Source organism: Athene cunicularia (assembly GCF_003259725.1).
Source record: "Athene cunicularia isolate RWA chromosome 2 unlocalized genomic scaffold, athCun1 chr2_part1, whole genome shotgun sequence".
NCBI lineage: Eukaryota > Metazoa > Chordata > Aves > Strigiformes > Strigidae > Athene > Athene cunicularia.
Window position 1 is genome coordinate 32141373 of NW_020799095.1, and position 16647 is coordinate 32158019.

At 35.7% G+C, this 16647-nt stretch overlaps 1 protein-coding gene across 1 annotated transcript in view; it reads left to right on the forward strand.

The window, feature by feature from the left end:
* The window catches only part of MALRD1 (MAM and LDL receptor class A domain containing 1), a 287732-nt gene that overhangs the window by 206477 nt on the left and 64608 nt on the right, over nt 1-16647 (forward strand). The window contains exon 32 of the mRNA XM_026843695.1: nt 5841-6042. Coding sequence (XP_026699496.1) covers nt 5841-6042 — 202 coding nt within the window. The remainder of the gene's footprint in view (nt 1-5840; nt 6043-16647) is intronic.

Genomic DNA, 16647 nt, shown 5'->3' on the forward strand with positions numbered 1-16647 from the left:
TGTAAAAAAAAAAAAAAAAGATAAAAATGAAGGATGCATTGGTATAGGAAGCAAATGTGGTAGAACTACAAAAAATAATGTGATTATGAGAATAATACTATTTTTACTCAGAAAAGGAACTAGTCACTGAGAATAGAGAAAAATGAACTAAAAGTCTTCTATTCTGTATTCACAATGTACATTTCAATTACACAATTCTATCATCATAAATTTGTTCATAGGGAAACCAAAAGCATATGCTTTTATTACCTTATTATTACCTTTAAAAAGGACACAATGTTTACATCAACTCTTGCATTAACACAGAATGGATGCTATTAAAGAGACATCTGATTACTGATGCTTCAGGACATCAGTCAACTATTAGCCACAGGAGAAAAAAATTGCTTCATAATGATTAAGTAAAAACCCATTAGTTTTCCTAACAACAATATAGTAACAGCCTTTGAGAGGTGGGTTATTCAGCACTAAGTACTGGTCTAATATATCAATTAATACTCTCTGAGCAAGAATAGTTCTGAATATAAAACATTTTTACTACATTATGCTGTAAATGTATATTTTTAAAGTGCATTTGTCTTTATATTTTTATGACTATTTAGTTGCATTTAATGAAGCAGGAGATAATTTTGAGCAAGAAATTAAGGTTATTTTCACATCTGTTTCATTCCAATTGGGATTCTATTTGTCATCTGTCAGAGAGACAGAAAACATTCTGTCTCTGTCTATTTACTTCAGGAGTTTGTCATACAGTGGAGAGTCAAAACCAGAATTAATTCCAGATGCAGTAGCATAATTCTAATATATCAGTTTTCTGTCTTGGTATTTGTTGATGCTAACAGAACTGAGGTATAGTAAATTTCGGTATAGGACAGGTCAATTTTACTAAAAATGACTGAATATTTTATTACTTCAAATTCATGCTTAAAGAAATAAAGAGAAAAGAGGTAGATAATTTCTTAAAGTGCTTCTCTATTGTGACAGTGAATTGTGATACAATTTTGTTAAGCTAATTTGTGGGCTTTAGAGAAACAATTTGAGTCTGCCTCTGGTGTAGCTTCAGTCCGAGGAAGATGTGCAATGATGACTGTCCAGGAGTTCAAAGACATGATCTTAAGGATGTAGAGAAGAAAACAGTATCATTATTCACTGGAGTCAGTGGGAAGTTTTCTTAGCAGATACAAGTCTGTGGTGCCTAACGAAGTGAAAATACAGGTTGTCTTTCACAAGATTTTTCTGCTTCCTTGGCTGGTGATTAAAGACTAGATGATGGGAATGATGGGAGAATACACCTCTTATTATGCATCCTTTAGATCTGCTTCGGTTTCTTGGTTATTAGTCAGTTCAGATGGAACATAGTATGTTCCAGCATGCCAACTGCTAGAGTCAGGCATGATCAGGAAGATAATATGTTATCTTGAAAAGACAGCATGAGGGTAGAGGATAGCCACATGGGTTGTAACTGCTGATGACTAAGTAGAAAATAGCAGTTTATATTTCGTGACCTTCAAAATTACATGCACTTTCCCCATCCCCAAAATGAAATAGAAGCTGAAAATAGAATTCAGAAGTTTCTAACACAGAGAACATGCTGTGAAAAATTAGAACTGAGTCATGATTTTAAGGCAGGGAAATGGGATTTACTAAAGAATGCTGTTCACATATGGACTACAAATGAACCAACAAGCAAAGGCACCTTGGAGAAAGACCAAGAAGCAAGTATAAAAGCTTCACTCACGCATTCATCTCATGCAGATTATCACACTAAATTCTTCTTAAAATTACCATGAAGTGTGTATTTGGTATCTTCACTCCTGAACTTTTCACTCTGCAGTGAATGAAGTGATAGATCTTTTTCTGTTGATTCCTATTCTTTGTGATTTCGACTGTGTGTGCGTGAACTAGAAACAGCATCACCACAAAATGGACAGATATAATGACTATTTATTACAAGACATGCTTGTTACATTTAAATTAAAATGATAGGATTTAGCCCACAACAAGATCAGTATTAGCTGAACCAGAGTCTCCCCAGAGATACAGAGTTGTTCAATGGGATTTTGAAACATATTGGTTTTGGGTTTTTTTCATTACATGCCATAAAGTTGGATTCGTTTGCTAGCTTTTTCTTCTTTCACATGTTAACTTGTTTCCACTACCAGGCTAGCTTGTACACAATTCATAGGATGCTGCTTAGGGAGGTGTTGTAGTCTCTGGAGGCACTAAACACCACACAGCTATATCTCTCCAGGGCTCTACAGAGCTTATATCCAGGACAACTTGCTCTACCTTTCATGTATCGTATGTTTACACAGGACAGCAAAAATCTTGTATATGCTAAACGTACTTCCTAACCCAGAAGATGCTTCAAACTCTTAGTGACATGGGTAATCTCACCTACGAATACAATATTACATTTTATAATTCATTCTTCACTTTCTGTGAGCACAATCTCTGAGAGAGTAAGATCTGTATCCCCAGCTAAAGGAACAGACTCCTTGGGCTTCCCATTTTTCTGAACTCCATTGTAATGTCATTTGGTTTAGCATATATTTTAAATGAAGTATTATTCTTTTAGAAATCTTAGCTAAAAACTTTTGAAGATGTATAATAACACAGACCCTTTCCTGGTGTAGTTATGAATAGATATTATTGGAGAAGTGAATTAAAAATATTCAGGAGTACTTTGGCAGAAAGTGGGATTGAAGAATTTTCCCGGGAGTGTACATGAGAAATGGAACAGAGCTGGGAACTCACCTGAGATTTCCTATGTATCAGTTTAAATATATATACTAAATGCTGTCATTATCCACAGGTTACCTATGTGCTTGTTATGAGAAACCATACATTCAGGTTTAAACTTTAGTCAAAGCTAACTGAGGACACAACCACACAAATTCACACAACATATTAACTAATCCATAGTAATTACATAACTACATGTCCATACTCTATGGTAAATATGAGTTAAACTTCAAAGAAAATAAAGTCAAGGCATATAAAATTACCTTACATCTATAAGAATGGAAGCTGATGTCATTAAAATACTGCACTTTACACCCAGTTTGACTTGTTGCCACCCCAGACCCATCAGCCAGTTTACATACAGTAGGTTTCATGATGGATTTATTGTCTGTACTGAGCTTGTGATGCAGGGCTTTATGAACACAGAATGATACCATGCTCCAAGACCAGGATCAGTGTGGACATGATGTAATTTCTCTGTAGAGAAAACTGTTCAAACAGACAGCATGCTTCAAAATTTTTACTATGAACAACTTCTCTTACCACACTGACAAAAATGAATAGGAAAACCTTCTGATTTTAAACAATGGGCTAGTCTTTAACTGTCCTGTTAAAAGAGACTCTAGTATTGTTTTCAAAAGTTTTTGATACTTCCATGGTTATCTGTGCAGCTGTGAGACTTCACAATGAGATATATTGAAAGAATCATCCCAATACTAACCTTCAAAAAGAAAAAAATACAAATGCAGTAATAGTTAAAACCATGCTAACACTGTAAAATGCAAGACTAGTGAGACTGTTGTATTTCAAGCTTGGTAAAATAGTGAATGATTCCAGTGACACATGCATGTGTTGTAACATAGTCCTAACCTCACACATATGGTTTCAATCCATTAAGGCCTTAGATCTTGATCATGTGATCACACTGTTTTTCACTTTTTGATGGGTCGAATCAGCAATTTCTTCTCAACACTTGTCCTTTCAACCCTGCAAGATGCATGCTTTTAAGACAGTGGCAAGATATTGCTACTACACTGTCCTGTAACCAAAGAAAAGGCTTGACAAAATAAGGTCCTGATTTAGATTATTTTATTGCAGTCTTCTTGACACTCCTCTCTTCCAAAAATGAAATAATTGCAAGAGCATTCAGGCATCTGAGATATTTTCATCAATACACTAATTTCTATAAAGTATGTGGTTAATGGTGTCATTTGGGTTGTTAGCTTATTTGTCTCACCAGGTTGGCTAGAAGAGTCAAAGGTATGTAGTTATACAGATCATTGGTATGGGTTTAATTTTAAAACTTTCTTGGGTCTCATGTTTTGTGTTTCATCATTAAACTGGGACACTCAAGTGAGAACATGAAGTCATAGATCACTGGAAAGTTAGTCTAAAGGCTCAAGAGGAGGTTGGAATTGAAAGTGATGAAGAGAGAATACTTATTAAAATATTCAGTCCCTTAAAGAAATAGTTATCATCTGGAATGTATAGAATATACTTACTTTCATTACTGCACTACTTTTATTATTTCTGACCTGGTTTAGATACTTTAAGGATTTTGGACACCTAAGTGAGAAGAGCATCTACATGTGTAATCTCCAGAATTTCCTTTTCTTGATATTGATTCATCAGTTGTTAGTTAATTATGAATTCATTCATTGACTTTCTTATTGCTTTCACCATGGGCAGGGACACTTTCCACTAGCCCAGGTTGCTCAAAGCCCCGTCCAACCTGGCCTTGAACACTGCCAGGGAGGGGGCAGCCACAGCTGCTCTGGGCAACCTGTGCCAGTGTCTCACCACCCTCACAGGGAAGAATTTCTTCCTAATATCTAATCTAAATCTACCCTCTTTCAGTTTAAAACCATTACCCCTCATCCTACCACTACACTCCCAGACAAAGAGTCCTCCTCAACCTTCCTGTAGGCCCCCGTTAGGTACTGGAAAGCTGCTATGAAGTCTCTCCAGAGCCTTGTCTTCTCTAGGGTGAGCAACACCAACTCTCAGCCTATCCTCATAGGGGAGGTGCTCCAGATCCCTGATCATCTTTGTGGCCCTCTTCTGGACCCAATTGAGAAGATCCATGTCCTTCTTATTTTGGGAGCCCCAGAGCTGGACCAGCCCTCCAGGTGGGGTCTCATGAGAGAGAAGCAGAGGGGGAGAATCACCTCCCTCAGCCTGCTGCCCACACTTCTCTTGATGCAGTCCAGGATATGGTTTGCTTTCTGGGCTGTGAGTGCACATTGCTGGCTCATAGAGAGTTTTCCATGCGCTGATACCCCCAGGTAATTCTCTGCAGGTCTGCTCTCAATCCACTCATCGCCCAGCCTGTATTTGTGCTTGGGATTGCCCTGACCCATGTGCAGGACCTTGCACTTGGCCTTGTTGAACTTCATGAGGTTCTCATGGGCCCACCTTTCCAGCCTGTCCAGGTCCCTCTGGATGGCACATCCCTTCCCTCCAGTGTGTCGACAGCACCACATAGCTCGGTGTCATCAGTAGACTTGCTGAGGGTGCATTTGATTCCACTATGTCACCTACAAAGATGTTAAACTACGCCAGTCCCAATACCAACACCTGAAGTATTCCACTTGTCACTACTCTCCACTCGGACATCGAGGTGTTAACCACAACTCTGAGTTCAACCATCCAGCCAATTCCTTATCCACCCAGTGGTCCATCCATCAAACCCATGTCTCTCCAACTTAGAGACAAGGATGTTGTGCTGGACAGTGTCAGATGCTTTGCACAAGCCTGAGTAGATGATGTCAATTGTTCTTCACTTATGCACCATGGTGTGAATATTTCAGGTCAAGATTGCCTGTAGGTTTTAGTTAGTGATTGTATTAGCAGTTCTTTTTATTTTATTTTGTTTTCATAGCAGCTTTTTATTTGCAGCTGAACTAGCATTAGCAAAAGTATTCATTAACATTTGATCAAGACGAGTAATGTGTGGGTTTAAACTGTATCTAGGAGGGTCAGTACTACCCAGGGAGGTAGCTGCGCTACTGGGCCTGGGCTATGTTACTCTAGTTAGCTGCACTTTGTTGCTTAATGCTGATTCAGTTTCATTTCTTGGGTTTCATTGTCAACAGGTATACACAGCTGAAGAGCAAGGAATGGATATTCTTATGTGGTCTTCTAGTAGAAATGAAGAAAACAAATGGATGTATGCAAATGTAGTCCTCTCCAGTAACAGCCCTTTCAGAGTTGCCTTTGAAGCTGAAGTGGGGCGGAGTGAACCCACAGAATTTGCTCTTGATGATATTTCTTTCACCCCAGAATGCATTAATGGAGGTATGCTATTTCACAAATATATACAGAACATTTTTTCTTTTCAGAGGACAGAGGAAAATTGTAACATTTCATATTTCAATCTTTGTCACAGTTACAAACTCTGGAATTTTTTCTTGAAATTATTGCAATACTGCTATGCTTTTACTTAATTCAAAAAAATGTAGAAAAGAAACAGGCACAACAGAATCATGCAAAGTATGTGTTTTTCAATGGGAAGAAAAATGTATAAAGGAAAGAAAGATCAAGATTGTTACATATGACCTTGATGGCAAATTTTTGAGTAGCTCATTTTTCACTAAAGGAAAGGAGCAATTATAGCTATCAGAGGTATCCTATCTATTTGTGGTCTGGGTTCAGTATCTGAATAAAGATATTTGCCCCTGGTTTGTAGAAGACAGTTTTGTGTTATAACTAACAGTTGAACATATGAGTAATTATAGCAACTCAGAATATTACTGCGATTGAGGGCCTGTTAGTGTTTTCATTAAAAATACTTGAGAGGGATCTACCATCACTCAACTGTATCAATTTTCTCCTGTATGAAAATGTCATAGAAGGCCTTAATTTGGGATGGAATATCTTTATGACTATGAAAGTGGCTCACAGATGTTTAAAAAAGAAAATTATTAGTTCTTTTATCTGCCGTCTTCATAAATTCTCAGCAGTATAGAAAATTTACCTCGCTTCTAGGTTCTTTGAAAATTTACAAACTCACTTCAGCTACACAATTAAAAAAAAAAAAAAAAAAAAGTAAATTCTAATGCTTTATAATTCCATGTTTATTCTGTGAGAAGGGTAGTGGTTTACTCTGAAAACTAAATATAGCTTATGCTACAGGACCAGAAGAATCAAACAAGTGTATCTGCAAACACAGATTTTGATAGAAATATTGGACATTCCTTATTTTGAAGAGTCAAGATGGGAAGAAATCAAAAACCAAAAATCTTTTGTGTAGATCTTCATTTATAAGGAACAAAAAAGAGTGATTATGCGTAAATGAATGCCAATACGAATGTTACAAAAATGTTCTTGAATAACATTTCTTTCTATTTATACAGCTCTTATTGTTCAGATACGATAGCCTGCATATGAATTAGTTGTCAGGCTGTTCAAGAAAAAGCTGGGGTTTTTTTATTGTGGTGACTAAGCATCTCCTTGGAGAATTAAATACATGCTGAGGTAACATTTGCTCAGTCTCAAGAGGAACAAAAGTTTTGTTTATTTTCTCTGAATAATACCACCACTAGGCTCAGGCAAATACTATTTCAGAATGTTCTTCAATGAGCTGCAGAGTGTGTACACAAACACGGTGCTTGTTCTACCCATATTATGTTAATCATACCTTAAGAATTATTTACGTATATATTTATGCATAATATAGCATAATAGGAAGAGCATTTTCAAATTATATATTTTAAGTACCTGTAATTAACTGGAAAACCTAGGTTTATATTCCAAGAATGTATATAAATCATTATTTTAATTCTAATGGAACTTATACTTCGGTAATTTATTATGAACAAGCATGAATTCAGAGCAAGGAAAAATTCTTCTATGGAAAGTGTACATTTGGGTATCCTGAAGTAATCATAGCCACAGAAATAATGTCGTTTTTATGGAGCAACATTTTCTAGTCACCTTATTTTTCTCCAGATATTTTTCACTTGTAGAATACTTCAAAGTATCTAACTTGTATCACACCCTTTGTCTTACAAATATGGTATACCATAAAGAAAGCCTTAAGAAAAATTAAGAGTTATATGGGTTACTTATGGTTTGTTGGATAAGCTACAAACTCATACCTTATCTATATGAAACCACCTAAAAATAAATTAGGCAGTCTTAGTCAGCTAGGCTGTTTGCCCAGCTGCAAAAGAGGCAGACATCTTCAGGAGTCAACTTATTCCTTTCTATGGTAAACTGGCAATCAGCCTGCAGTGAGTTCTTAGAAGCTGCAATACTTACAAGATGGGAATGGTAGTTTCCTTGCTCTATTCAGTATTATATCATTATTATCTCATCTGAAAAAAAAAAAAAAAACAGACTTGTCCTTGGACTGTTGACATCTTTAACTTAAATTCAGGATACTTGTCTTTGTATTCACTCATATGCTCCAGGCAATTTCTATGTATTTTTAATAGTAATTTCTAGAGGTATAGGAATGATCTGTACATGATTTTTTTTGCAAAACATTATTCTTTATAAGTCTATTCTTTATGCTTTTGCAAGAGTGGCATAAATTATATTGCCCTAAAAGCAGCCTAGGCAAGTCTTCTGGTATAACAAATAATGAATGCCCAAGGAAATGTTTCAGAATGAAAGAAGAACATAATAAATTCCACCCTACTCCAGTCTTTTCCAATCTATATTAATTTGGGTCAGAGACTTTCTGAATCTCTGAAGGTCATACTTTCTGATAGGTCTCAGCTGATTTTGCTTCTATAAATTAGCCAGTTCTTTCTGGCTATAAACCAAATTTTAGTTATTACTGGAAAATTATTTATAATTTAGTTGTTATTGGAAAAACGTCAGTTGGTAAACCTTGGTTACAAGAGGTCTTTTTCACACTTTTTAATTCCTGTCACATTGCATCCCTCTTCCATGCTCTGCTGTGGATCATCTCATTTAAATCCATTATTTGGAATTAGAGTACAAAGTCTCCCTACCACTATTTTCTATCTTCTTCTATCACTTTTTTTGTATCCCTTTATTCATAACCTTTGGCTAGCATTAGATGTGCTATCCTGGATCCATTCTCCTCAATCCTGATGCTTCCACAGTTCCAAATTCTACTAATCCATCTCTTGCTCCTCACTTAATTTGACATCCAATCTCAGGCATCCTATTTTTACATTCCCCACAGAATTTTTGCCTCCACCACCTCTACACAGCCGTACGTGCATCCTGATGATCTGGCCACTTTTGTCTATCATCTGTCCTCCTTCTCCAGTTTTGTAGCCACTCTTATTTTTGTCCCAGGTGTGTATTTCTAAGAAAACAAACAAACAAAAAATTTTAAATGTCTAACAGGAGGCAATCTTCTAATGAGTTTGTGACTTGATATATAATCTTCTCTCCAGCCAAAAAATTACTTCTAAATGCTGTTACTTAAGAGTTTACTGACTTCCTGGTTTTTCACAGTTTTGTACTGCCCTGGGAAGAGTCTTATGCTAATAATCCTTGCTGATCAGGTAGACCAAATCTGTGCTTTTGCAGAGACAAGAGAGCTACACAAAATCTATATAAAAAAAAAAAAAAAAAAAAAAAAAAAAAAAAAAAAAAAAAAAAAAAAAACCAACCCAAACCAAACTGAAACACAGCAGTTTAGGAGGAGGAGCCTCCCTCTGACTTTTTAAATACTGTTTCTCCAAAGAACAGATACTTAGGAGGTGCTATTTTTCACAAATAATTGTTGCTGAATAGCTGCTTTAAAATTCAGATGATAAAATTTGAAGATATTGCCTTCAAATTGTACAAAACCACTGCCCGGTAGATATTTGAGCAAAAATATTTTCCTTTAACAGAAACGGTGGGAAAGTTTACCTACTCCACTGTCAGTTCTGCTTTGATTTTTGCTCATCATGTCTATTCAAAGACCTAACTCAAAGAAAAGTGTGTTACCTGCAGTACAGGTTTTGTATAATGTTCTCCCTTCAGAAGATAGCTTTGCTGCTGCAGATCTTTTTCCTCTCTCTGTATTATTATTTTTCAGCTTGTCTTTAATTACTTTGGGTTTCCTGAGGCAGCATGTTCTAAATAGAAGCAATCACTATTTATCTGGTTGAGAGATCTAAGCAATAAAGCATTACCAGCAGCTATAATTCAGCTGTGGTTTTTATTTGTTTTTAAGTAGTCAGCCCTCATTAGCCATGAGAGTTTCTACAGATCCAAGAATATTTTTGAACATTTAAACAAAGTATGGTCAAGCTAGTCCCTGGTGTACTGCAGAAGTAACTTCTAGCTGATGCTGATGTATAGACAACTGTAGTGCCAGCTGTCAGTGGCATAGGACCTAGCTTAGTTCAGAATTAACTGCTAAATGACATGTATTCTTACCACTGTTCAAGGTTCATTATTTTCTGTTGATAAAGGTGTGTGAAGATCTTATATTACAGAAATTAGTGCATCTTAGGGACCAAATAATTTAGTTGTTGCTCAGTTCTAACCATCTTCTTTAAACTTTTAATACCCTGATTTTATAAAAAAATACTTTATTTAATATCTTAATTTTAAAAAATAAAAGTTAAAAAAAAAATCCATTTCTAGTTTTAGATTATTCAAGAATACCAAAAAGTTTACTCAGGTTCTGTATTCACTAATATCTTTCTCATAGTATTTTCTAGTTCAGCTGAGATAGGAAGCATCACAAAAATTATTAAAATCTCTGCTTCTACTTAATTTAAATCCTAGCATTATCCCAAAGATACCTAACATCCAAAATTTATTCTACTTATGTAAATCAGAATTCTGTGTTTCATCACTCACTCATTACTAAAGAAATAAACCGGATAGACAAAGTCTGTGTAATTTAAAGAGCGAGGTAGTAGTTACATAGCACTTTTATGTACTGGGAGAGTATTCTCAAGAAACAAATAATAAATATATTTTGTGATCTCATCCAGAGATCATCCAAGAAAACATTTATGTTTGTGGAGATCTGCTGGAAGAAGGTAATTCTCAGTACAAAGTCAGGATGGACTGCTGCTCCAGCCCTTTCACACAGTGAAGTTACCTGATAGCCCCTCTTGAGCAACAGCTCTTTGTGAACTTATACTCTAAATAGTACTGCTCTAAGTAATTGCTTTAAATATTGGTTAATTCAAAAAGAATAGTGTTGAAACTTTGAGATGAATATTTGGGCTGCATCTTGATTATAAACAGGAGTGCAAACATCATGTAACACCCTGGGCTATATAGTGTTTGAAAAACCAGTATAAGTTTTCCCAGCATCAGCCATGTTTTCAGTGTTTATCGCCAGTTCAGTATTAACATTACTTAGCGAAATAATTAACAATTCATAGAAAATAAATCCCAGTGTGCTTCTGTGTCTTGTCTTTTACTCTACCTCTCCTTATTATTCCGTATTTTTTGGGGTTTTTTTAGTCTGTTTGCTTTTAGTTAACGTTTTGCAGCTTCTCAGTGCTATCTGAAGTATTTTACTTCTTCTGTTTTGTTAACTACTTTTTATCATCCTTCATCATTTTCCTTTAGTCTTTTCTACTTCTGTCTTCTTTTTTTCATTGATTCCTTTCTTTACAATTTTTTTTTTTTAAAAAAAAGGTCTTTTTAGCCTCTCAGCTTCACACATAAGAAAGGACTGTCAGTGTTACAAATTTCCCCCCGCACCCTACTTCAGCTTCACTTTCACCTGAAAGATTAGAAAATATCATTAGAAATAAAAGGGCAACTCAAGTATTGTAAAACACTCAGCACAGGCAGGACACGTTGTATCTAACACTGTGTCATCTGACCATGGTGGAATTATGCAAAAATTAATGTTATTTCCCAGACTGCTGTGAGTTGGGGTTCTTTTTAATGTTATCATAGCTTTTGACTTCACTGCACAGGCTACCATTTAGGTATTGAAGTATAGTAAAATTTTCAGTGATTGTTGATGGTTTTCACATAGGTGAAAATTTTGCTTTGACATGTCATAACTCATCCAATTCTTCCCATTGCTCCATGGCAAAACACAAACTAGACCTGTTGTAAAGGTTTTAAATAACCCTTACATTGAACAAGCTTTCACTTGTCTTGAAGAAACAAGTAGAAGAAGGAAATAAGAATCTGTGAATTAAAAGACTGGATTTGGTTCTACATTCAAGCCCAAGCCACCTGGTACTTTAAAGTTGTTTTTAAAATCCACAAAAAGGCTTATTACTAACCTAAACCCTAATAATCTCCAGAAATTGAATCTTCACTTTCTTTGAGACATCATAAGACAGTCATGAGAGATATCCAGCTCCATCCCTATAGATCGTCTTTCCTAACATTCTAGAAGACCTGATATTGCAAAGAAATGCTGGGACAAAGGAAATTATATTTCAGTCACAAAAGTTAGGGCAGATATACTCAGAACTTCAGGTCAACCATAGTAAGTAAGGAAAAGGTTCAGCTAGCAATATAACCTGTCTCTAACAGTTTTGGATGCCTGGGAAAGCGTATAAAAAAAGGGGAACTACACATACTGTTTTCCCCCAGTACATTCCCCATCACCAGCCATTTGTATTTCAGAGTCTTCCTGTGCCATACACAGTCTCAGAATAGTGATCCTTGGGGTATTTTTTTTCCCTTAAACTAGTCAGTTCCCTTTTTAACACCAGGGAAATTTTCAATATTCTGTAATTAAATTATATGTTGATGCTTGTATGAATCTAGATTATATTCATGAAAAGAAAAGCAGTTCAGTGCTTTCTCATTTAGGTCCTGAAATGTATAAAACATTTATTTAAATCTTGGTGATTCACTCTTCTGTCTGCTGGATAGGATTTCTTCACTCTTTTCCATATTGCAGTTTCACATCTCACAACATATGTATGCATGACAGACCCAATACTAAATTTCTTTCAGAGCAAAACAATTTCTGTTGACCTCCAAATAATAGCAGAATTATGTCTTGTCTAACACCAATATGCAATATCACACCAAAAAGGTATGATAGGTGTAGGTTCAGGCACCAAGCTGAGAAGGAGAGTGTCCCAAACGCTCAGAACTATATAGACCACCCTCTTTGTTCAAGGCAGGAGGAAATTAACATTATCACTATCAACTTCTAATACAAACCATCTCAGATGAGTGTTTATAATTAAAACACAGAGGAATGAAGACTGTTTCCAAGACATCTTCACTGCAGTAACTTAGTAAATAGTGACTATAAAGACTATTTCCATATTAGCATAGATAGCATAAAGAAACAAAGAGCTAAAAAAAAAAAAAAAAAGAAATCTGTGTGAATAATGGGCTGGTCAGGGTTTTCAAAATCAACCATTTGCCTGAGCTATTATAATTTTAGTTGCTATATGGTATCTTGAAGGTATCTAATTTTCAGAAAATGGAGTAGTCATTCTTCAGAAGTCAGTTTCCTTTTGACTTTGGATTAGAAACCACAGAGCAAAGGTACATATGCCTGGAATTGATAATTTCATCAAATCTTGGCTAGTTATTATTTCTTTGTTTCTCATAACATATATTAGGAATTTTTTGCCCTATTTTATCTCTGCTTCATGGAATACACTCTTTGAATCCTGATTGTCTATAAACCTTCCCAGCTCTTCCTGCCACAGACTTCCATTTGCTTTGCAACAGGATCTGTGTACTTATATACAATGACATTATCTTTAATCACATTATTGAACACTATTTTACTCAGAGCACCCTCTGCTTTTTCCAATACAGAGAAGTCCCTGATGAGACATAATTAAATATTTTGTTTTCTCCATGTACATTCTTCAGATATACCTCTGAATGTTGAATTGTTTATGAAGAGGTTTTCTATGCAACATTCATACACAGTGTCCAAATATTTTAAAAATATTTGATAACTACCTCCATAGTTACTTCTTATTGCATGTTATCTACTTGTCAACTAAAAAGAGAATGAAGTAAAATAACCTCTATAATTTGGGGTATCAGATTGTTTTCAGAGTCATAAAAATAAAGAATCCTTAAATGAAACAAAAAGGAAAATATGAAATGGTCTAAATGTTACTCCTATACATACCCTAAAACAGCAGACCTGCAAAAGTGTTACAGGCAAACTAGCCAAATAACCAAACAGCCTAGAAACCACCCATTTGCAGGTAATTTTATATGCTCTATGGCACTTTTAGTAGATCCCATTTCACTACATCTTATAAGAAAAGCATAAATGACACCTATATCTAATTAAGAGACAGCAACCCAGAAGGTACAGTGGGTATTTTTGTGTTGTTTGTGCAAAAAAAAGAGCCTGATGCAGAGAGTCTTTCTGAAGGGTGTGTGCGCATGTGTTCATGCATGCATGTGTGTGAAGCAATAGTGAGAAAATTCTGTAGCACAATAGAACTCATCTAACAAAGGCTTAGATGAAGTCAATGATCCCTTTCTGTCACTCCCAGAGCCTGAACGTAGGAGGTACTGGAAGGGTTAACTGTCTGAGTTGCTGATACTACAATGTTAGATCATGGGGAAAAACCCTGTAGAGGAAACTTAACTTCTGATTTCTTTAAGTTGCAGAGCCAGGGGAATCACTCTTAGCTTGTCTGCTCATGCTTGCAGTGAAGCAGAAATCTCTCTCAGGTTGAGAGCTCAGGGAGTTTCTTTCCTCAGGGGCAAGAGATGATTCAGCAGGAGCTGCTGAGGGAGGCTGCCTGTAAAAACAAAGGAGGGGAAGAGAAAAGATTAGTAGTAGTGGGGGGATACCATGGATATTTGTGAATAGTTTCTTTAGTTAATTAGCTTCTCCCTGAAACACATCAGAATATGGTTTAGATCGCTGCTTGGCAGAGATAGGGCATTTCTGCATTTTTAAAGAGTTAAAATTATGATCCAGGACATGGTACCTTCGGGAGCTTCTTCAGCCTATTTCAGTATTTTCCAGTGCACAGACCTAGCTGGTTGTGAAGCTACAACTTTTTGCAGATTTCACAGAAAGGATAAGATAGTTACACTATATGAACTGGCATAATTAGTGGCGAGTCCTGAATGCAATTATGTCACGTATGTTTAAATAAATAAATAAAATATCTTCATTCAGATCTTTCAGTTTCTCTCTGCCTTTTTATACTTGTACAGAATACTGAAATCTTCTGATTCAAGCTAGATGTCTTTTGGGAAATTAAAAATATTTGGATTTATTAATAGCATATTAAAATAGTTTCATTAATACTGAACCTCCAAAACCCATCTGTTTATACTAAAAAAAAAAAAAAACAACTGCAAACAAGCCTCAAATCACAGAGATGATACTTAGTCTTGCTGTCTTTTCATAAAAATCAACATATTTCCTTGGAGGGATGGAGAGAAATCATTTTTGGAATGAAATAGTTTTACGATAATATCTTAGAGAGAAGAAAAATCTCAGATTCTTCATTATATATAACTTAACCTTTCTTCAATAAAGCAGAAGCTCAAATTTATATCAGAAATTATATGCATCTTACCACAGTGTTCTTCAGGACTCTTCTCAGCGGATGATAAATTTTTACCGGTAGAAACTACCTTTCTTTAGAATTTGAGAAATAAAATATTTAGCATGGTGTTGTGTTCCCACCTATGAAAATGTTCTGATTCCAGGAAGCTGCTCTTTCTCCACTCTAAACCTGTCCCATGGTACAGCCCACCTAATTTTATTGGAAACTGAAGCATCGCAACTTCTCCAGCTCTTCAAAATTCTTCATTCTCCTAATAAACAAATAAATTAATCCATCACAATTGTAAGCATAGCTAGCAATTCCTGGACTATTCTTAGCAGAAATATGGCAAATATTGCCATATTGCTGTCACAGGTAGTCAGTGTGTTCCAGCCAGAAGTGGTAGTCCTCTGAGTAGAAACTATAAATCATAGCTTGATTTTACTGAAAGTAAACCTGCCTGTTTTCCATTATGGTTGTCTGTTAGCAAACTGTGATCATTTAAAATAAATTCTGCACAGTTCTGCACACACATATAAAACCCTGAAGTTATTGGGCCAAGTTCTGGTTTTGTTACTTCTCCTTTTGTAACAGGGTCTCTGGGATCGTTTTCATTATCCTGCCCCATACTTCTGTATTCTCACAAGAAGAAATTTAAAGATTCAGTTGGCCAGACTCGACTGCCGTCTTTTTTATCTCTTTACAAGCTTTGAAATTAACATTTTCTTTTCTAGAAGAAGCTTTATTGACACCGATAAAGACTTAAGGACAGATTGTTAAAGTCTTTTAACAACTTTAGTCTGGTTAATTTTTTTTAACAAGGTATTTCCTTGCAGCCACCTTGAATGGGTTGATTTCATACCCTGATAAAATGTTTATGGAAGTGAAAGTGAGGACTGCCACTTATTTCAACTTAATTAATGCATTGGACTGGGCCTGTAATTAATTTATACTCTTGTCTAATGAAAACTGTTGGAGGGCTTTATATTTGGCCTCTTTTGGCTACAGTTAATAGGTCCACTGTTTTTATTAGATTTAGTAGGCAAATTACTTATGCAAATACATCAGACAGGTTGTTAGTTTTCAAGGGTCTGATGCAAGGCCCATTAAAATCAGTATGAGTTGTCCATTCACCTAAATGGGCTTTAGAGCAAGCTCTGATACAACTGAGTTAATGCTGCATAATAGCATGCGGGAACTTTATTTCATGCTTCCTGGTGTTGACTCTAATGAAGGTGCCTACTAGTCTTAATTAGAATTCACTGTCACAAGTAATATATAAATATAAATGGAAACCTACTCTGCATCAGAGATTTTGGTATCTGCACAAGGCAGGCAGAAAAGAGGTGGACAACATGGAGGTGTTTCATTCAAATTAAGCAGTTTGTGTGTTTCTCACTGTGCTAATGACTGTGAAATAGAAACATTTATTTCATATTAGCATTTGGGTGATAACAGTTTTGTGGTTTCCTGTGACTGAATCCCTGTGATTCAC